Below are 22,375 nucleotides of genomic sequence, written 5' to 3'. Positions count from 1 at the left end.
ATTCTAGCAACGAATTTACAGAGTTATCGAACAAATGAAAGAATCACAGGAGCAATAACCAAAAAAGAAGTAAAAAATAAACATTAACAGCCTCAAAGTCGATTTTCTGCAAAAGGGGAGATCATAGTAAGATGAACTCAGTGGATCCCGCGATCGCTTTCTATGAAATGCTACGAAGCATCGACGATAAAAATGAATCTTTACTTCGAGAGCCTTAGATAGACGAAGATTAATATTCTCCTGTACCGTATTGTAAAATAGAAATTTGTAGAAATTACTACGGCTAAGTCAGTTAAGTAGACATCTCTCATTAACCGGCGACATCAACGAGCTTTACGGCAAGGTGTAACGAACATATGGAACTTCCACATCGTTACCGTCCGAATCGTTACAGCAGAGTTCGAATACCAGGGCACGTACATGCGGTTCCAACTTTTTCTTCGATACTTTCTTGACTACTTCCGACATCAGAAGACCCATGCGTTCTTGACATTTAGGCTTGGCCATAAAGAATGAGTAAAGCATGCAAACACCCTGTGACAACATAGTGACCTCTAGATTGTGATGCTCCTTGAAGTAATCCAAGAACTCCTTCAGTGTTAGTTCTCCCTTTACTTCGAATCGATCCCACAGGGTCCACTCTGTGTCGTAGTATTTCAGTTTCGGAGCAGCAATAGGTTCCGAGAAGCCGAAGAATGGCAAAGCTAGATTGACGAAGCCATTCTTGTAGATAGACAGGTCCCTGACGCCGCGGGTCAACTTGATTAATTCGAGACATACTAGACCAGCCACGACGGAAGTAGTAGTAGCGATAGCCGGTATGATTTTACCAGCGATCAGTTTGCTCTTATGCCTGTCAGCCGGTGGGATTTTGTAATTTGTAGCGCGGAGATTTGAAGCAGCCACAATGAAGTCTATGTGGAAGTTTGTGTCGTCATCTTTCTCGAATTCCTGAGGATAGATCACTAAACCATTGAGATCGTCAACTTTTGGCAGTTCTTCTTGTAATTGATTCAGTCTTTCGTGGTCTATGTTGCCACTACCATTAGATACCTGAACCTGCGAATCTGTCTCAGCAATCTTCACTCCGGACTTTGGTGTAAAGTCTGGTACTTTTACAGTGCTCGCAATCCGAGCGATTTCTTCTCGGTTTCTGTTTATAGGGATTCCATAGACTTTTGCTTTCAAGTTAGCAGCAGCCACAATATAGTCTAAATGCAGTGGATCGTTAACATTGAACGAGAGCGGTTCGGGGCACCTCTTTGGCCCGGACCAGAACGGCTGGCCACTCGAAGTTACTTGATCGGGTGGGAAGTTAAACAGAAGCTGTCTAATCTGATTACTATATTGTTCTTGCCAATGACAACGAGCCCATGCGATACAGTCGGCAAATGTTTTTGGTCTCTCGTCAACCAGTGCTGTTTTAACAGATTCTAGTACTTCTAACGGTTGTACTCCAGGAAGTTTCAGCGTTCTCTCGACAAACTGTGGATCAGAGATATGTTGAGCGGCATTCTCTGCGGCCTGACGGAATAAACCTTCGAAGTTATCTCTAGCCCACTGTAGAGTATGCTCTATAGCATTCGGGAAATTCTTTAACGTGCAGATTGGTATACTCTTCTCTGGAGGGTCTTGAGACGAACTGTAAGATTCTGTTAAGAATGGAACAACAACCTGAGTATTGCCTTTTGTACCTAGTGTACCAGATTCCAAGAGAGGTTTTCTATAATATACACAACGACGATCCATATAAATACGAGCATTAACGTTATCTAAAGCGTTCGCCACTCCATCCAGGACCTCGAAAAATTCATCGTTATATATTTTCTCTGTTTCTGGGCAAACTCTGTTTTCATGAGCAATCACTTTCATATCTGGATTCATACCTTTGATAACTCTAGCCGCTGTTGATGATTTAGATTGTTGAACATCAGATGGCCTGAATAAGAACTGTCTATTCAAGTTTGACTTCTCTATCAAATCCATATCAGTGACTGTGACACAACCGTTTTGAGCACCAACACCCAACATGGCAAAGTTTTTCAGCAATTCACAACCAATCGCTCCTGCTCCTACAACAAAGTATTTCAAGTTGGCAATCTTGGCGTGGAATTTGCGACCAAAGATGGCGGTTTGAGAATCATAACGGGATCCAGTAGGACAACAATCTTCCTCTGTAAGCTCAGACCGATCTACAGGTAAACATTCAATAGCATCAAAGTATAGCCACTGATATATGGGATGAAACTTTCCAGAACAAGCCTTCATCACTTCCTGAGCTACAATTCCTCCAATGGTAGCATTCATTGGACATAAGTTACCAGAAGATATCTTTCCAAATATTTCCAACAGATCTTCATTGATTTCTGTTTCACTGCTTACTTCCTGTTTCATTGTTTTAGCTAAAGCTAAGAACTCATTCGCATCCTCCTGATTCCATGGTCTAGGTAATTTCCCTTTTGTTTCTTTGTAACGGTGCAACACCGTAAAAGCTAAATGTATCTGCTCTGGATAATCAAATTTCCCAAAATCTATAATCTGGAATTCAGGCTTCTTCATGGCATCTTTCAGAGGAGCGAAACGCAGGATCTTTGGCATCTTAACTTGAGTTACTATACCACCACGTATATACTCGGAATATTTAGATGTGTCTCCAATACTGAAAGTATAAGGACCAAGGACCTTGATCTTGATTGGATCACAACCATTTAGTTCTATCATTCCTTGTATTTCAGAAAATGTGACATAGTCCCCATCCTCCATGCCATGACGTGTATCATCTAAGCATGTGACAACACCTTCAACATCTTGTGAAATACTAGCAACCATTGCACTTACGGGTGGTTCACCCGTAGTATCAACTACAGTGAACGAATTCCCAAAATCACAGAAAACTTGAGAAAATAAGCCTCTGGTATCTGCTATAATAAGTGCTATATCGTTTGCATGAGTAATTTCAGAGATACGAAGCTGTTCATCCTGTGAAGTTTCGGTTAATACAACAACCTTGAATTTTTTAATGTAACAATCGGTCAGAGGGCCACTGTGATGACGAGTGGGAACATAATTGTTTAGCTCGGATAAGCGTTGGCAACAGGCAGCAGCTCGATTTTTACCTGAAAATGAAACAGTAAAATATTAGTTCTAATATTTAAGGCAGCATGTGTGGTGTTGTTATTAAGAATTTTTCTCAATTAATTATAATTAGGCTATGCGTATCCCGATGGTTTATTTGTTTAAATGAATAGAAAACTGCGAAACTGAACACATTCATTGTTTTCAAAACATGTGCACATAAAAGTGGTAACCTCAAATTACTTATATTCCTCTTGTACCAACTGTGCAGTAGAATATTCCAAGGAAATAAAAAGGAAATATTGAAATAAAATGGAGTATTGAAAATATAATGATGACTTTCCTGGCAAAAAAGATGAATCATTTTGTAATCGTGGTATCCAACTATTGCATTGTATGAATGGAATATTATTTTATATATAACCACCACTGAATTCCTGTTATGAAAAATATTATTGAGCATTACATTTATGAACTGATAATAACAATTCAATCTCTGAAATATATCATTTATATTAATGTTGTTTACTTGTATTTAATATTTAATAAGGGTTCTTATACAAACAAAAAGCTCAGGACTTGCACATATTCCTGGCTCATTTTGTAATTGCTACAACTAAAAACATACAAGTGTGTCAACTCTTTTTTTTTGGGAAAAAAAAAAAAAAAAAAAAAGAATTATTTAAAGTTATCAGTGTATGCTTGGTATCGTACAATTTCTTACAATATTGTAGATAAATTTATATAATCGATGCATCATACATTTCTATTCCACAGGGCACAGAAGCCCAGAAACCTTTTTTTATAACAACAAAGACAAATTATATCATTCCATTAGAATTGATCAGAGACAAAAATATCGATGTGAAGCCGCCAGAATCATGACTGTTAATGGCGTTCATAGATATGTGTCCGTGAATCGCGGTTTAGGGCGCTCACCTATATCTGCCTCTTTGAGGTAGAACTGCGAGCCGAGATCGGAGATCTGGCACAACGCGTCATCGTGTAAGGTAACGGACTTAACGCCGCCGAGGATGACGTTCTTCGCGATTTCAACGCCGAGACCACCCAGGCCAGAAATCAGAACATCGGAGGATGCCATACGACGCATCGCATCATGACCAAGAACATAGAGCTGCCTGGAGTAGAGACCCTCATCAATTTCGGCGGGAGCCCGAGACGTAGAGCCATTTTTCGCCATGTCTGTGATCGTCGTCGAGTCGTCGGCTCCTCCCGTGGTGGCAGCAACGCGTCGCTTCTTGGCTGGGGGGTCAACGGAGCTTTCCACCACCTCAGCACTAGACATCGGACTTCACGGGGCGCCTTATTATGTCCGTCGATTGTTTTTCAACCCGTCCGACTACACTTTAATAAAGCCAGTAAACTTCACCGCACGCCACACCGACTTTGCCGCACGCGCCCGCTCTCGCTCTCTCTCCCTCTTTCTCACCGCTCCTCTCTCCTCTTCCTCGCTTCCAGTCTACCCTATCTGGACCGTGACTGTACTTTATCGCGATACCACTGTCCATCCAAGAATGATTCTCGTTCTTTCATCCGCTCTGTTGCTACTCTCTAGTCTCTAGCAGTCCCACCAGCGGCAATCACGATATCGTGTGCTGGATGCTTTTACGATAAAGTGGGGATGAGGATTCGCGCAATCGGTAAAACAGCGAGACCCACGTACGTTATGTGATCACCAGTGGCGTATCTTTTTCCCTTACACCCGAATCAGTTTCTTGTGTTGATATTCTTGAAACGGTATTCGACGAGAAAAACAGGAAAGAGATGGGGCTCGAGCATTTCCAGGATAAAATTTTCTTCCGCATTGTTTCTTTGTTTCCATGTTTCGACAGTGTTGGTTAACGTTACATCATGAATTTTCCGTTCAAAGATCCGCCATTCATTGGCTCGTGAAACAAACGAATGAAATCACGGAGGTCGCGAGTAAAAAGTGATGATTGGCTGCGAGACCGTATGGGCCGCATAGGTTGAAATGACTTTGACCAATGCGTAATACAAGTCCGATGTTGTAGTTGGTCCTAGTTTCTAGTTAGTAAATGCTGTAAAAGCTTGTCGGAACGCCATCTATAACAGGTATTATTCTCAAGCAGGAACGTCTATAATCTATAACTTTTTCGTCCCTGCTTATCTGACGTGGCAAGGTGCTTATCTGATGAATTATGCACGTGTCGCCGGCAAATTATTGGCACGCAGTTGCAGAATCGTTCGGGTCGCATCGATAACGAGCACAATGGGTGACATTGTCTTTTTATAGTTTTCTTATCGGTGTGCATGAGTGACAGTCTTTTGTCCATTACATTTGTTCCAAACATTTCCTTTTCAATCGTCCCACGTTATCTTTGGCGATGCTAATGACGGGATTCGAAACATTTCAGGACACGGACACGGATAGGTGTACAAAAAAAATTCAACAGGATAAACAACCAAATATATACTTTATTGCACATATGTCGATCCACACCGTTTCGGTCTAATGATTGAAACTATTTATTCAGAGGTAGAATTCGATGCTTGACCATGACCGTTTGAATTCACGCCTATGCCTCACACACAGTTATTAGTATCTACATGGAAATAATTTCTCTACTAAACGCTACACGTTCTGCCACTTTAAAAACACGATATTGTTGAGACGTTACTTCAAAAACAAATTATAGATTTGCCTCCCGCCACCTTTCGAAATTTTCATTTACATATATCTTTCAAAATAAACTTATATTGCTTTTTCAGTTTGAGTACATGACTACGGGAATTCTGTCTGCCATTAAATACAAAAACGCAGACGTTGATTTCCTTAAGAAATACTTGTAACTAAAGTATAAAAAACAAACTGCGTTACGAGTTCTGTTTCGAAGTGAGATAGAAATGAACGAACGCAAAAACATATGCAGCAACTTACGGTAAGTCACGAGAAATTCGATTCACTTTCAAAGGTCATTAGTTAATATTCTACAAAATACAAACAACTTTAAACGACTTTTTGAGCCTGAGCCAACTGTAAGACTACAAATTTCTCAAGCAATCGATACGATAGCAGACCAGCTCTATCAATTTTATTATTCGACAATTAAAAATCTTCAACCGGCCGGGTTGAGATGTAGCCCAGGTCTGACACATTGGTAAAGTATTCTTGACTATGGTATTCAATTTCGAGACGTGTTCAAAGGGGTTTGTCTTCGTCTATAGGGACAGGACTACCGAATGCCCTTTCCGAGGTTTCATCCTCCTTTCCCTTGGCGTTCCCCTGGAAATGCATCGAACGAATCGCGGTCGTCCCATCAGGTTCCGGAGTCCCGAACGGCGATGAGGTGTGCGATACCGGTGGAAACGGCGCGGTCGGCGCCTCCGATTCCGCCGTGTCCGGGGCGGAGTTCGCCATCTCCAGTGAACCGCTGAGGATCGAGTCCGGGGATTCGTTGAAATGATCGGTCGGTTGGACCGGTTCACCTAGAAGCTCGTTGGTCTCCGACGGTCTTCTTTCCTCGGGTACTGTCGAGGTGCGACGCGTCTTCGTCTTCATATGCCTGTGACCACGGGTTCCTCCAATAAATCCCATAGAATATTCAACGTCCCCTTTCAATATGACACGGCACATTGCAGACAGAGGACCGCCGATGTCCTCGATCGTTCCAAGAATACATTTCAGCAAGTAAAATTCGATAAACCGAATTTACCACGAGCCACGCTAGCTGAACTCCTCGTCTACAATGTGTGTGCTATATTCTTTTGTTCGAAAGGGTTTGCGGATATTTTCGGTGGCTTTGTGATAATACGTGTTCTTAGATGTCACTGTTACAGGGTAAGTGACAGGGGATGGGTATCACTTACTGATCAACGTGTATCGGTGACATCGTTTGATCCGGACTCATTCTCATTACACCGTTTCCGTTGTCCCAGGAATTGTGACGTCGATGCTGGCTCTTGTCCTTGTATGCTTCGGCTATGTTATTGTAGCTACCGACGATACGTCGTTTGTCCAGTTCCTTTTGAATTTTCTCCGGCATGTTGCTCGCTGATCTGTACAGTCCACGCCTGATCATATCCTATAAACACAAAGACCAATCTTTAATTGCGTCTATATAAGTTGACGTCTCTCCTTTATAACGTGGTAACCAGAAAAACGTTTTCCAAGCGGCAAAAGAATCGAATGTCCATATTTCTACGTACGCTCGAAAGGGGCATCGGTTCCACGTTTGGATTCGTCCAGACATTGGTCGCGCCCGGTGCATCCTCGTTGGTGGTGTCGTTCAGCATCTCCGCGGAATACGTCGGTCTTGCTGGTATGATCGGCGAACGACAGCACACTCTGCGGTAACAAACCCTACGGGATTAATGAAATATCACCTGTCGCGGAGTCTGTCATACTTACGAGTTCACATCTTCCAATTTCTTCAGTAGCCGTTCATTCTCCCTGCATACGAGCTCCTGGTCCCGTATTACTTGCTCCCTGGTGGCATACAGTTCGGCGTTCTCGCGACGAAGCGCCTCGTTCTCGGTGATGTACGCGTGTATCAGCTGGCTGAGTTCCGGTCGTTCCATTTCGGACAGCTTGTCCAGATCTACCACCGGCGGTGTTAACGGAATTTTCCTCTCGGCTGTGTAAATTATCAACGGAACAAGTACAGATTTTCTATCTCAAGTATGCGTCAGAGAACTATCCTCCTCTCTTATACATATTTACAGAATGTCTCTGTTACAGTCATACCTTTGGACTCGCTTCGGACCACATTCTGATCGTCGCCGTTCAGATGAAGAGCCGCCCTGAGATGCTCGTTTTCGGTCTGAAGAGCTCCCACCTCGCGTTTCAAGCTTAAAATCAACGCTTCTCGAGGGTCCTGAACAATAATAAGGGACCTGAATAATAATATTCGATTCGTGATTGTCGAGTAATATTTCGTAATCTCTCACCATCACCACGATCGGTTTGGTTCGAATTTTCTTCACCCTCGCCGCGTACCTCAACGTGTTTAACGTCTCACTACCGTTCGATCGTGCTGGCGAGACACATGCGATCTAAAAGAAAAATCCCTCCTAACGTAATGAAATTACGTGTTATGTGGAAAAAGCGATCGTATGAAATGACAATGTATTCACCATCAACGTCACGCCGTTTCCCGCTAAACTATCGGCGAGAAGTTTGGTCAGCTTGCTGTCCCGATAGGGTATGTGACCACCCTTTCGTTTCCCATCGCTCAGAGAGGATATGCAGTAGCCTGTGCGGGGGTGAAAAAAAGAAAAACTCGGACTTTGAAACAAGTTAGTTCGTTTCTTTGTAGCTAAACTTTAATCGGTATTCCATGCGACTCGCTTTACCCCTCACAGTCCGCTTATCGATTACCACCGAAGACATTAACGTTGCGGGCAAGGTGGGAGGGGGGAAAGGAAAAACTAGTGCTCTTTCGATACGCCGGTGAACGGCTGAGACGATCGATCTCGCCACGATGCTCTTTTGCATAATTGAAGTCTTCGGGAGTCATAACATCGAGGGTAATTCAATTTCCGGTAAAGTTTACACATTCGAATGCCCGTAACGATACATAGGTATACATAGATATACATAGGACTGTAACAGTGTTTATACAATTTTTCCAAACTACCCTACCTAGAACCATCAGACTCTTGTTGATGTTGTTCGCCTCTTCTAAGGTTTTACCCTCGCTCTGCGTCTTCTTCGTCATCTCGCTGCCGGCCAAATCGACGAAATTGATTTTCCCCTGTCTCGAGATGAACACGCTGTTGTCCATCTGCGGGACGTTAATCGGTAAACAGACTATTTCTTAACAACACGAAACGTACACATACGATCGAGAGGCCACTTACTTGTTGCTCGGACGTGATATTAACGGTAAGAATGCTGTGACTTCGGCTGGAGTGATCGTTCATATTGTGCGCGCCGACAGATCTGTTTCTCATCCCTGAACAGAAATTCATCTAATATATATAGAAGGATGAAGTGTTTGGAAAAAACGTTTGATACGAAAATTTTAGAGTTCGAAAAGAAGGCATCTGTTGGTGACCTAGATCATGACTGGGGGTGGGGGGGGGGGGTGAAAGCCCATCTGTCTAAATAGACGCGGCGAAAGGTGATAATCGATCACGGCTGGCTACCTTCTTCGAGAACAGCGAGAAGGTCATCAAGCTCTTCACACTCGACGGTGAAAAGATTCTCGACGAAGAAGCCTCGGGTTTTTTTGCTCCATCGGACCATCAGCGGTTTCCTCGACGTCCCGGGATTCAAGAGATCTATTACCTGCGGTGAAATGAGTCCTGTGAAACGCGGACCAGCCACCCTCACTGTGTGATCCAGCCAGTTAATTCGATCTGGGTTTTATAAGCTCACCTTCTCGTTGTATATCTCTAGAAAAGAGGCTCTCAACACAAAGTTGCACTCCCGCCGTTCCTGCAGCAGCTTGAACAGGTAGACGAAAGACCGGAAGACCAGGCCATTGTCCTCCGAGTAAGAATTCATCCTTTCGAACTGGAGAGGATTGGTTCGAAGTATCATCGATTAATAATTTCTTTCGATATCTAGAATTCATCGTGACGGGACGTATTCGAGGTGTTTGGGTCAAGAGGTTCGTGATAAAATATGAGACAAGTAGGGTCCGATTGATTTCCTTTCTACACCGATAATCCTGTGTTTGTTTTCGTGTGCCACAAAAACTTTGCGTGCAAATACGGTATTGTGCAATCGTCGACTGCTACTCTGACATTATCTTATCTACGCGTGTCGATCAAGCATTAACCATTCCAACGTTACTTTTATGACGGCCTTCGATACGACCGGCTTGTTGTAATGCATTATTCCTCGGGCTCTACGGTCTCGAACTTCCCGGTTGAACACACGTGAAAGTGTTCAGTCTCGAGTGAAACAACGTTTACGCCCTAAACGCTTAGAAACCTAAAGTGTAGGGGATTTCTGGTTCAAGCTTCCAGGTGGTAATGTTCCTAGGTATCGCGAATTTCGGCTCACCATCCCCGGAGGTCCCGTGAGAGTGTGAGATTTCCCGCTGCCAGTCTGCCCGTAGCAGAACGCGGTACAGTTGAACCCCTCCACCGCCATTTCGATGAGCTTCTTAACACCTGAGAACTGCAGAATGTCCTCTTGCGTGGCAGTGGGCTCGAAGACGACATTGTACGAAAATAATTTACCCTTCTTGTCCCCGATCGTTGGAGTTCCTTCGCACTGTGTACAAGACACAAGTGGACCCCCACTCGATGATAATCAGAAAGAAAAAGAAAGAGAAGAAAAAAGAACAACTTTACACACGGAACTCACTTACGTATATCTGTCCGTCTCCGGGAAATTGTACCGCCATGTCATCGCCCGCCTTGACTTCCCTACCGCTAAGTGGACGAACCCTGAGAAACGAAGACACGTTATTGGAATAATAGAGTCCGTTGTTCATCGATACACCTACTGGTGAACTAAACGGATATGTTCTGAAAAAATTCGTAGATTTGATCACCTGACGACGACATTTATATTGTTCTCTGGAAGTAAGTGTTTCGTGGCGATCACCCTCTTGTCACCGTCCACCAGCCTCTCGATGCTACCAGTCCTGCGAGCGCAATTAAACGGATTAACACGCAGTTCCAACCAAGGGACCAAACAGAACTGACGATTTTCCATTACCACCCCTACGGGGCATTTTATTCTGTCACGACCAACCATACACTTTCAAATCGGAGCAACTGTCTGTCTGTTCCATGATTGACCCCCTATCACGGTCTCATAATAATGCAAAAGGTTCAATCAATCGGGCTAACTCGCGTGTTTGACCGGGCTTCATTTATGATTTCGATTTCCCTCGATACATAGGGAGGGGGGGTTAATCGTGAAAAATCGTTCGCGGCCCTAGTCAATGATTCATCGGGGCTCCGTTCGCTGAGCCATCTGTGTCCGATTCGCTGCCTTGTTGGAAACGCGCACGAACTTCTCATGAACCCTCGGGTATTCTTCAAAATACCATTTATTCATTTATTTCAGTATTCGAAATAAATTTATCAAGTGGTGGGAGGTCCTTCTCCTGTTTTTTCCCTTAGTGGAGGCCGAGTTTACTCGTGAGGATACATACAAGGGTTGAGAATATCAGTGGCCTTTAATTCTTTGTGCACCTCGAGATCAAGGTTATCAACGTCGAAGAAGGATTAATTCCTAATCGGATCGTCGAAATCTACAAGTACTCGGCACGGGTTTCCGCAATTACCGAACGATTTCCCTCGTTAACGGCCAATCGCTTATTCAACGGTGCGAAACACGGCGCGGGTAAAGCTACGTCTACACTATGTAGTAAAACAGTGTTATATGTATAACAAATTGTTGTGGAATCTTGCTATACAACATGTTTTCATTCACTTGTTACAAGATTATATACGTTTCGGGCAAGTATATAACAAGTTTGTCTAACATTTCACGTCATTATTAACCTTTGGATAATGAATTTAGGTCTCTCGTGACCCATACTTTAAGCCTACGCTAAAACACAGGCCAAAACTTTTGATAAAACTTTTACACGAGATTTTTATATGGGTCAAAAATGACCCGGCTCCCCTTTCTACGTGTTTGTCATCCGAGGATTAATAATGATGTTACACATACCATTATGTGTATAACATATAACATGCTATATGACACAAAAAATGGTATGTAACATCGTGTTATATAACATTTTTCTTTCTGTTTTTCCAACAAGTAATTATAATTTTGCTATACATATAATGTGTTATGGTATATAACGTAGACGCAGCTTTAGAATTGTCCCACCCCTCGAAGCGGAAGGGGTCAGTGCCGGTTGTTGCACTTTGATGAACGCCGGAAGCAGCCTACCAACGCCTGTTCAACTATTTTTCCAGTGGTGTTGCGTGTCCACGTGTTTAAATCTATTGTACCTCCAACGTGTGCGTTGTGCACTATCAATTTCATGGTGTTCGGTGAAGGTGAAAATCTTCGATGACACCCTGTATAGTTGTGTTGCTCCGAGTGGTCACTTCAAACTGCGCCACCGAGGAAAGAAAAGGGTTGTCGTTGCTCGTCGGGAATAACAATTATGTTAAAAGCTTTAACATAATTGTATTAAAGCTAACGTCATAATTGTTAATAAAACGTCACAACCGCCCAGCGACAATCGACGAAGATGTATCGACGTGATATTCTTTTGGAATTATATGTACTCGTTTCAGGGATTGAGAAAATGTTCACGATGTTATATTATACGCGAAATCATTCGGAAGAGACATTTTTTTTCCTTGAATGCCGATGGCAATTCCATTTTCGCGCGCATTACGCCGATACGCTTTCCCCTTGACCTTCGAATACTACGAACTGGGGATAAAACGGAATATAACGTTCTTTGTTTCGCCACGCAGTGTTGATATGGTAATAAATGCAAATATATAAATCGTTTTGATGTTTTTTTAATGAATTAATGAAAATTGCATGGCTGGCTGTGCATATACAGGGTGACCCACAAGTTCAAGTGTGACCCCATTCACCGAATATCTTTTTTACGTAATTTGAATGGTATTAAGTGATCAGTATCATGCAGACTGATGCAGACGTTGTTTTTTTCTCAAAGTTTCCAAATATTTTTCATGTTTTCACAATTAACTTTCGCGTTCCTATGACTGGGTCACCGGTGACCCATCGGTAAGCACATTTACCGAACTTTTTATACATCGATGAAACGAATATTTGGAGATTTTGCTATGGGTCCGTACTCTAAGGGTTAAGGAATATTCACGTGGAAAGGTTATGTTTAAACGTGACATCCTCTATACGTCACGTGATTACGCGAATATATGGAGGACGAAAGAGTTTCGATTGTCGATTTGGAAATACGATTGCCCTGTGGCTGTGTCCTAGGCCCATACCGGTTCTCGGGAATCAACAATTTTCTTTATCGACCGTCCACACGTGAGTCATCTGTCCCTCGTAAAAGATTCTCCGTTTGCCGTTTCTTTTCCGGCAATTATCCAGGCGTTCCGCCAATTCTCGGACAGTGATGACGTATCGCAAGATGCTCTTTTTTTGTCCGTCGACGAACCCAGACGCTCTCGTAATTCGACTCGTTAATTGATATCGAAACTACAACGGGGAGGAACTGATAAAAATCGTCCGACAATGTTAACACGATAACGGGCTACGTGTGCCGTGCAAAAAGAACATCACTCTACTTCGTCGTTTCCTTCGTGCATCGTGCCTTTATCGAGTCCTCTTATTCCGCAATTTGCTGCCGTGCAACCGTCGGAATGTTTCGTTTTCCCTGTTCCCACAATTACGATGCATAATTAAATGCTCTTTTCTTATGGACATTTGGTGTAACGGTGGATAAGTACACATATTAGGTTAGGTTTTTCGAAATTGACTGTGTTCGTGCAAGAGCCAACACACGTTGTAACCAGATAGGGACATAACTGTATCGAAGATGACTGAAAAAACCATCCAATCAATCCTCTCCTCGGTAAGTCTGTCTAATGTTCAATAGTGGTCTCTTGGCGCTCGAGAGAAAGGGTCGGGACTCGATAGGGGAGTGAGTTATCGCGTGCATTAATGGCGAATGCACTGTGTATCTATTCCACGTGTCTGAACGTTGAGATCTCATAACGTAGGTGCACGTTACCGATCATCGCGATATTGACCGACAGACCAGAGACACGAGCGGCCCAAGCAAGGTCCCGCAATCGATACACCGCATCAGAATGTGTCACAACCCACGACGTATGTGTCTATCAACGTCCGCCACCGAGTATGTAGTATGTACGTATGTACATAGAACCGCACGTGCCGCGGGGGAGGCGATGGGCGAGTTCACACGATCGTCTCCCCTCCCCAGAAAATGGGACTTCCAATAGAGAGGTCGAGTCATCTTCGACTAATGACAAACTTATCGGTGGCCTGGATCTCGGTGGCCATTTCGCACGAAACGATATTCTCCCTTTACTTGTCTGTCGAAATAAAACCCCCCCCCCCCCGCGTTCGACGAACGGCAAGTCTCTTTTACGCGCGATTTAGGTAGCCTGGCCATCCAAAACAATTTTCTACTTTTCCTGTGTATTATTTGAATAATTTAAGCTTACGATACCGGTGGTTACTTTCTGACGATCGATATTTTTCCTCGCTTACGGGTATGTACGTTTTGTATCCCTTTGAAATTTTTGCTTCTAATACAATAAATACAAAGACGTTTCTAGGGAATCGAACCGACTCTCCTTGTCTTGTGTGTTTTTCATTATCGGGCGAAGAACGTCGAGAGTCGATAAGAGTTGATTCGAAATTCATCGCGACAATATTACACGATATTGCATAGTGGATTGGTGTACTTGGAATATTCATAAATTGAGCAGTAGTACGACATCGGCGGAATATTGACGTACAATCTATGTCAGTTGACGGGAGTAATGGGATTGATTGTTTCGGGCACGGTGTTACTTTTCTCGCGGAAATATTTAGATAGATCGATGTTATCTTCGTAAACGGGTGTTTGCACTCGCAATTAACGTGAAATGGCGTCGGGAATATTGATATTCCGTTAGGTGGTCCCGACATCAATTATCGAAGCAGAATGTCGAACAAGTAGGCGACTCTCACCCTTAAAATAATTAGTTAGTCCGAAAGGAATGGGTGCACCAATTATTAGGATGAAAAATTGAGTTACAATAGAGGATTAACGAATCCTGTAATTGGTGAGACAATATTTCCATTGATGGTGGGTTCGGTGAAAATAGTCTTTCAAAATCGGGAATTAGTATAACAATTTGTGGTCTATTTATGATGTATTGTCGATGAATACTAACTCGCTACCCCGAGACTGCAACAAACTGCTCTTGACTACCCTCTTGAGACTGGAGCTGCGTTTCCCTGGACTATTTCCTCTGGACACGATCCCATCCGACGGACTATTGCCGCGCGACGCCACGCGGCCCCGTTTCTTGTCCTTCTTCGCATTTTCCCGTTGGGTGTTCTCGCTCTGAGGGGGCGACGGATTTTTCACAAGCACCATTCGTCAACCTTCAAGCAGAGATGGGCAAATTCATTATCTGGATAAAAAATTTCGAATAACGAATAAAAGTTAAAACAGTTCATCGCCATTTTTAATCGATCTACGGGTCGATTTCAATTTTTCTAATGAAATCATATTTTTTCTTCAACGAGTACACACCTGTCAGACGATTATTTAGCCATATTAACTGTTTTTAAAGGTCCGAAAAACGACGTTAGATACTGCCATTTCTATATGTATGATTTGAATAAAATTGTGTCCAACTCTACCTTTAAACGATATAATACGAAAACTCGTTAATTTCGCCGATCTGTTCATCGTTCCACGATGTTTCCGTGCGGCCCCATCCGGGACCGTTCACACGGAACCTATGTATTAGGATCGGCGTGAAATCGGTGAATTTTCCGGGCGGTACAATAGTGAAAGTCCTTCTTTTTAATCTTTATCTTTCTCCGATTCATACAACACAGGCTTGGGTTAATTAACAGCGTTCGCTTGCCGAGAACGAGAGGAGGTCTCTGGCCGATGATAATCACGCGTTCGTCGTGTATAATTGAAGCGAAAGTTCTGGCCGCTGACTAATTATGATTCCAATAGAAATTCTTGCTTATGACCGATAGATGTACACCATTTATAAAAAGGAACAATGGTCGAATTAATTGAAAGATCCGCGTAATTTCGACATCGTTTCTTCTCGTTTTCTCGTGGACGTGCACACCACCTGACTAAAAGTTCGTAATGAAGTTAACAGTATATGTATACCTACAAGGTGGACCATTGGAAACGTGATCAGCTTCGATTATTCTACTGTCATAAATAAAACTATTTTCGTAAGGTAACTATATAGGTATAAGATTATTGTACGTCATAAATAGAACTGAGCAGTCGTTTCTTGACCGTTCACTCGAGTGTATGGCAGCTGATGGACACACCATTTTCAACATAGTTTTAATTAAGGTAAATTATATTTCCTTAATGTTTCTTTGGTTTAGAAAAAAGAACAATTATTTGTTACGATGCTTTCCGAATTCGTCTCTGTACCGTATCTTTTGTCAATCCTATTATACCCCAATGTTTTCAAGGTCACCTTCAATTTGTTGTTCATACATAAACCTATAATTCTTTTACGCCCATCTTTTAGCGGACACTATTATCTTAAAGCTCTCATTGAATTATGTTATATTACCGAACAAAATTTCGACCGAACAGTCCACTCTGTATAGAAGAGGGATTTTAATTAAATCGTTTCTCGGGTCAAATGTTCGTACTGGTATTTCGGGTGTATAAAATTTCCGAGACGATTTTCACGTATTTAAACCAGAATCACTTATGTAGATCGCAGGACACGGTGTTATTTTCCGCGACTTCGTTCCGGTCAGTTCACATTTACACCTTTCATTTCGCACCTTTCCCTTTTTACAACAATAAACGTAAACATGTGGTCCCGCCGCGATTTTGAAAGTGAAAGCCCAATACAAGATCAACGGTAAAATCGTTCCAGGTACTCTGCTTGAGAAAAAAAAAAAACGTCATGGACTCGTTTTTTCCTCTCCTCGATCGGCGAACGAGCTAGAAATTAACGAGCGGATAAAGAGATTGTTGCACGTTTAACGATCGAAATGCTCTTCGCTGTTCTCCCTCGCTTTCTATCACCGTTTCTTCGATACCAGAAATATAATAATAGTAGCAATAAAAAAAAGGAACACACAGTAGCAAGGAAGTACAGTGGAATTTTATTGATTGTTTTAGATAATTACACTCCGTGTGGTACCACTTACATTCGAAATTCTCATGGATCGTTCAAAAGTGTCCCATCGCCCGATCGTCTCTCCACACGTTCATCGGTCGATCCTTTCAAACGGATGATTTCTAACCTAACCCGATCGAATAAGGCCGGAAAACTCGTGTAACAGCAACAACAGACGGCACGCTACTGGACACTCGAGGGTGGCAGCGAAACGGGGTTCGAGGGCGGTTCGTTTTGTCCTATAGTCCGTGTTTCTCCGTCGCACGCCGATCGAAACACGTTCGCTATCATCCGCTGTTTCTAAACGTTCGTTCGCCGGCTCTCGGTCTGCCCCCGTCCCCGGTCATCGTCCACGTGGACACGAAGATTACGTCAGAATGAACTTGACACTACGGTGTGCACCACCAGCCTTGCCACGCCGTGCGGAGTGATCGATGGGCCAACAACTCGAACTTCCATGCGAATACTGCTGGACCCGAAATAAACGCGTACGGTAAGGTAGGTACGAGTCTTGCAAAATCGATACGCGTGGAGGGCATAAGGTTATAATATGCGTATTATCATTTCAGCGTATTTCGACGTGGAGGAGAACAGATCGAGAAACGGGGACGCCGGGTGGTAGCCGGCGTGTGTCAGTGATCAGTAGTCATGTCTCTTGAATGTTGTCTGATTAACCGTTACAAAAGTATGGTAGCGGTATTTATCGTAAGACAACCCCCTCACCCCCTTGCTGTTTACATTAGAACGGGATTGTTCGATGATCTACTGGTAGGGACAGCTGTATCATCCATCTGTATACCTTGCATAGATAACCATAAATCTTATTCGACGTATCGTAACTTTTTAATGTTTCACCGATTAATAATTATGAATTAAATATAGAAATCTGCGGAACCAACACCGTATCAGGAGTTTTTCGTGTTGTCGAAAAGAAAACGCGGACATGGAGTTATTTTGTCTCGTCACAGGATTCCTGCGCGGCCGGAGTTGTCGCGAGATTAATGATGGAAAGTCCACAAGCGTACACCTCGGAAGTTCTTTTTGCCTCGGTGCAACCTTCGGCTCTATGTAGTTGGTAATTTCACGGCGAACAGGAAATTGCTTCCCCGAGGTTCGTGTGATATCGGGTAAGAATCGATGGCGCTTGAGAATGACTCTTCGCTTAACGACAAGTTACGTTTCATTAGTAACATTTATTACCATTGCGGGAAGATTTACGTGTCCGTGAATTATAACGTTGAATTAAAATATTTATTATTCACGTACAGAGCATCCATACGATGTAGAAAATAATTACAGTCATTCTAACAATATCACCGTCGCATCGATCCAGTTGATAAGCCACAACTAAAGAATAATTTCTAATGGTTGAAAAGGATACGATAGTAAAGTGAGAAAAGTGTGCGTAGGACATATCACTCGGTCGTACAAAATTATCAGTATAAAGTAAAGGGACCGCTGCAATTGCCTATAAGGTTATTCCAGGGCGAAAGTGGCATTTATCGTATTTCGTGCCAACTTGGCTGGCTGACATTAAGCCGAGCGCAGACGATCTAGCCTGCCCATGCAGCCTTAATACCGGTTTAGCTCGATAGGGTCGTGTTGCAAGTTGCAAGTCGTGTACTTTTTCATAAATAAATGATGCTCGACGGAAGGTAACCGTGACGTAATGATGATTCGCTTCGATCAGGTCTGGAGTTGAATCTCGATCGGTTCGAGTTATGCCCCCGAGTCCATTGAATATCTGAAGATTCGTCGAACGTCTACAAACATATATCAAATTAAAAAACCTGCTGTTTCCAGCAAATTAACAATAGTAACAATATATGGGATTCATATAATAGTATTTATAACTACATACGGGATTACTTTTAATCGCGACGCCAGCGATCATACAGATCCGTGGTGGAATATGTATACTCGTACGGAATTGGGTATAAGTAAATTACGGTACATATGTATAAGCGCGATGCACATCTTGGCTTCCTTATGTAAAGTTGCAGTTTTCCGGTCGATTACCGCGGCCACTGTCGTTAAAAGGCGTGTATAGTATACCACGAACCTTTCGATACTGCAACCATGTCGCCTCGATTAACTCAACACTGACAAACCCAGTTAATTCGTCGAGTATATGTTTCCTAGTAATCGTTACATTGATTTACGATCGATCGATTACGGTATACAATGATTCACAAGGTTCAATGAATTCCCGCGGAAGCGCGGGAAAGACGTTGACTGCGCGCACAATAAAATTATGCAGAATGTGCACTTAGATCGTCAACGAGGACGGGAACATTTTATTCGACGAAAGGAAATGCGCGCACTCGCCTTTCCATTCATCCAGATTGCTCCGTGAAACGTTTCCTTTGTATACTACGTTTCCACGTCTTTTTTTTCTTCTTTGCCGCCGCGCCGCTAGATATCGATCAACGATTTAAACGAAGTTCACGCACCGGGTAATTTAAACCAGTTACGAAAAACGCTCGACTCTAACGAGTCGCGTAACGCTCGCGGTTCCCTACAGTTTACGAACCACTCGTTTCAGCCGTTGAAATCGACGAATACATACAATATGTACGTATACTTCGAGAATCAGGAATATAGCAATACTCGTCCTACTGGCTCAAGATTTCGAAATTTTTCTGACAAATTGCCCGTCCGTCGTGGGAAACCAATGATCATAATCGCCCACGCGCGCAATATAGAGCGTGTGTAACGTACAAACGATCCCTGCAAAAAAAATTCAATGTACATCACGAAAGGATGAAAGTCAAAATTTTTTTTAAACAGAACGAACGATGTTGCTTTTGTTCAGATACGTAATTCCCTCCAATCGGAACGAACGGAATTCGGGTTCCAGGATAATGAATCCATGAGAATTCCATTCAAAGAAATGAAATTTTTTTATGGTTCGATACATTGTTTCGCTTCGAAGCACCGTGGATAATATTCCTCGAATAATCATTCATCTACAATTACGGACTATAATACTCGGTCTAATCACCTTTAAACATTGTTTTCTATTGTTTCACAATTACACAAGCTTTATCTGCTATAAAACCACGGGATTGCAATAAACTCGAAGCAAACGTTCCTGGAAATTACGTGGTTAGGCCGAATACGAGCAACGCTATCTTCGATGGACACAAAATCGGCCGGTTTATCTGGATAAATATCCGCTTGGATAAAAGTCATTGCGATCACAATACTTCGGCCCCTAGTACCATTATTAAAGGAAGATACCTTTACGAACGATTTTTTAGTTAGGCTTTTTTTCTTTCCTTAACGAGAACGAGTTTCGAACACCTGTAGAGAAGTTTGTAAAAGTGTGAATCTAATTTCGCCAACGGTTTCGAAACGTGTCGAACCCGAAAATTGTTTGGATCAGCGCCATCTGTAATTCGCGCGCGTACGTATACACGGGGGAACAAAAGTGGGCCGGCGATTTCCTTACGATTTTAAAATTCCCCCGAAAGAAAGAAAGGAACAGTGTTTCGTGTAGTTCCGTGTAACCGACGCTCGTGTACAGAGTCGTTTTACAGTCTCTCGCATACAAATGAGATCGCGCGAAACAAGCAGTGCACACACAGTGACAGAGTTAGAGAGTGAAAGAGACAGAGGTACTGTGGGACACACGGAGGGAATGGGCCGGTTCTCTTTCTCTGTTGTGCCTTCGTACGCGTTCCTCTTCTCCTCCACCACCTTCTTTCCACGGCACAGAGAGTGAGAGAGTTCCTTTAAGCCACGGCCCACGGCCAGTTTCGTGTGTTACACCGTGGCGTGTGCACACAACCAAGAAGAGACACCGGCATCAAGTGTTCCACGACGAGGACGGGCAACGAGTTCTCCAGGTGTCATCCAGGTGTACACCCGGCGATAGTTGACTATCGTCGCGCACGAGGCACCCGGGGCCCTTCGAGCAAGATAAAGTAAAAGTAAAAGTTACGGGGAATCGTTTTAAACTCCGCGAAAACCGACGAATCCTATCGAGAGCTTCGTGCGACCGGACGAACGTCTTCTTCTTTGTGCTCCGTCGATACTCGCCGGTTGTGTGATCGTGGCTGATCGTGGCTGATCGTGGCGTTTCTGTGATGCGACGAGTTTCCGCGGGTGCACGAAGTGTCAACGGTTTTTTCACAAAGTGATCGGACTGACCGTAAGTTTCATTTAATAATAATTACTAATAAGGTCACTGTCAAACCTCGGAAAAGAAAGAAATATAATATGTATGCAACATAATAACATCAGACGAAACAGGTACTTTCCATGTGTCCACATATACACATGTACTACAATGGAATGAGTACAGCATTTACATACTCTGGTTTTTTACAGTAAATACATATAATGTATATTGAACAATATACGTAATCTAGGAATCTGTGAAATTGTTTCGAAGAAATTTGTGTGTGGAAATAAGTTTTTTTTTATGTTACGACGAGACGATAGCCGAGCTGTAATTAAACTTAACCTGATTTCAACTTTTCCTATACTACGATCAAAAGGGAGTTTAAATCATCGCGTGACTTCAGCCGGGTGAAAAATCCATAGAGAGTATATTATGATCGTGTGAAAATTTCTTGCGAATTTCTGTTAATACTTGTTCAGATAAATCGTTGTTAGTTTCTAAGATATTTGTGTGTGCTTTACCAATGCAAACATTTTGTGGACGAACGAAAGTTGCGATAACATGAAATTGAACGATACGATGTTTTTGTTTGACAGTTTTTTGCTTGAAAATACACACAAAGCCGGGGCGCGGCGGTGCACAGGACAGGCGCGGTTTATGCCATTTACAATACATCTGGATGTGAGTAATAGAAACAAAAAATCGCTAACATCTCTACGTGCTTTCATTTAGAATGTTCACGGATCGCTGTAGATGCACGACAAGGTAGGGGCCACCTTTTTCTCGTAAACCAGCTGGTACAGGCTCGTTTTCGTCCCTAATTCATCTTGCAATCTGTGTTTGTGACATTCTCGAGGAAATTATGTCGCAATCCGATAATACTTTCTGCTATGAAAACAGCCCAGCGCTCGGGAATGACACTTTTTATGAAAGCCATATTTTAAGGAGCGGACATATTTTCTCATCCGTGTTTATTTTTCGAAATGTGAAACGCGCGTTCAGCCATGGTGGTTTGAAATTTGTTCGTTTATAGTTCGTAACTTTTGTACCGTTTTCCGTGGACGAAGCACTCGAATATCGATTTATATTTAGATCTTGATACATGCAGCGAACTATAATCGACCACGTGCAACTGGAAGAAGTTCGGTAAAAGGGGCAAGTGAGTCGATTAAGACTGACGTTCGGGGAGCCCGCTGTATCGTTGTTCGAATCGACGTACAGGTAACGGTTTAACTGCCTTTGATAAAAATGTCATTGGTTGGTCAAGGTTATGATACATTTGAACTGCCTTAATGACGTACTTTCAATAGGTGTTGCAAACGTCGCTATGGAAAATACAAAAAAATATTAAATATATACAAAGAAGGAATAATTTCTTATTCATTTATTTCCGAAGAAAAA

At 42.8% G+C, this 22,375-nt stretch overlaps 2 protein-coding genes across 2 annotated transcripts; both read right to left on the bottom strand.

Moving 5' to 3' along the window:
* Positions 1–151: 151 nt before the first annotated feature.
* On the bottom strand, positions 152–4,675 carry LOC107191330 (ubiquitin-like modifier-activating enzyme 1). Its single transcript, XM_015580338.1, has 2 exons — positions 4,015–4,675; positions 152–3,116 (listed from the first exon to the last, which is right to left on the bottom strand). The coding sequence occupies exons 1-2, from the start codon at positions 4,379–4,381 to the stop codon at positions 334–336; spliced, it is 3,150 nt and encodes a 1,049-aa protein (XP_015435824.1). The 5' UTR covers positions 4,382–4,675; the 3' UTR covers positions 152–333.
* A 1,581-nt stretch (positions 4,676–6,256) lies between these two features.
* LOC107191380 (kinesin-like protein KIF12) lies at positions 6,257–15,098 on the bottom strand. Its single transcript, XM_015580409.1, has 15 exons — positions 14,893–15,098; positions 10,566–10,658; positions 10,380–10,458; positions 10,070–10,282; positions 9,437–9,574; positions 9,205–9,346; positions 8,917–9,011; positions 8,699–8,840; positions 8,191–8,309; positions 8,005–8,109; positions 7,802–7,931; positions 7,466–7,691; positions 7,264–7,402; positions 6,925–7,139; positions 6,257–6,620 (listed from the first exon to the last, which is right to left on the bottom strand). Exons 1-15 carry the CDS (start codon positions 15,096–15,098, stop codon positions 6,257–6,259), a joined length of 2,406 nt encoding a protein of 801 aa, XP_015435895.1.
* Positions 15,099–22,375: the final 7,277 nt, after the last annotated feature.

Source organism: Dufourea novaeangliae, unplaced genomic scaffold (assembly GCF_001272555.1).
Source record: "Dufourea novaeangliae isolate 0120121106 unplaced genomic scaffold, ASM127255v1 scaffold246, whole genome shotgun sequence".
Taxonomy (NCBI): domain Eukaryota; kingdom Metazoa; phylum Arthropoda; class Insecta; order Hymenoptera; family Halictidae; genus Dufourea; species Dufourea novaeangliae.
This window is presented reverse-complemented; position numbering and strand designations above follow the sequence as displayed.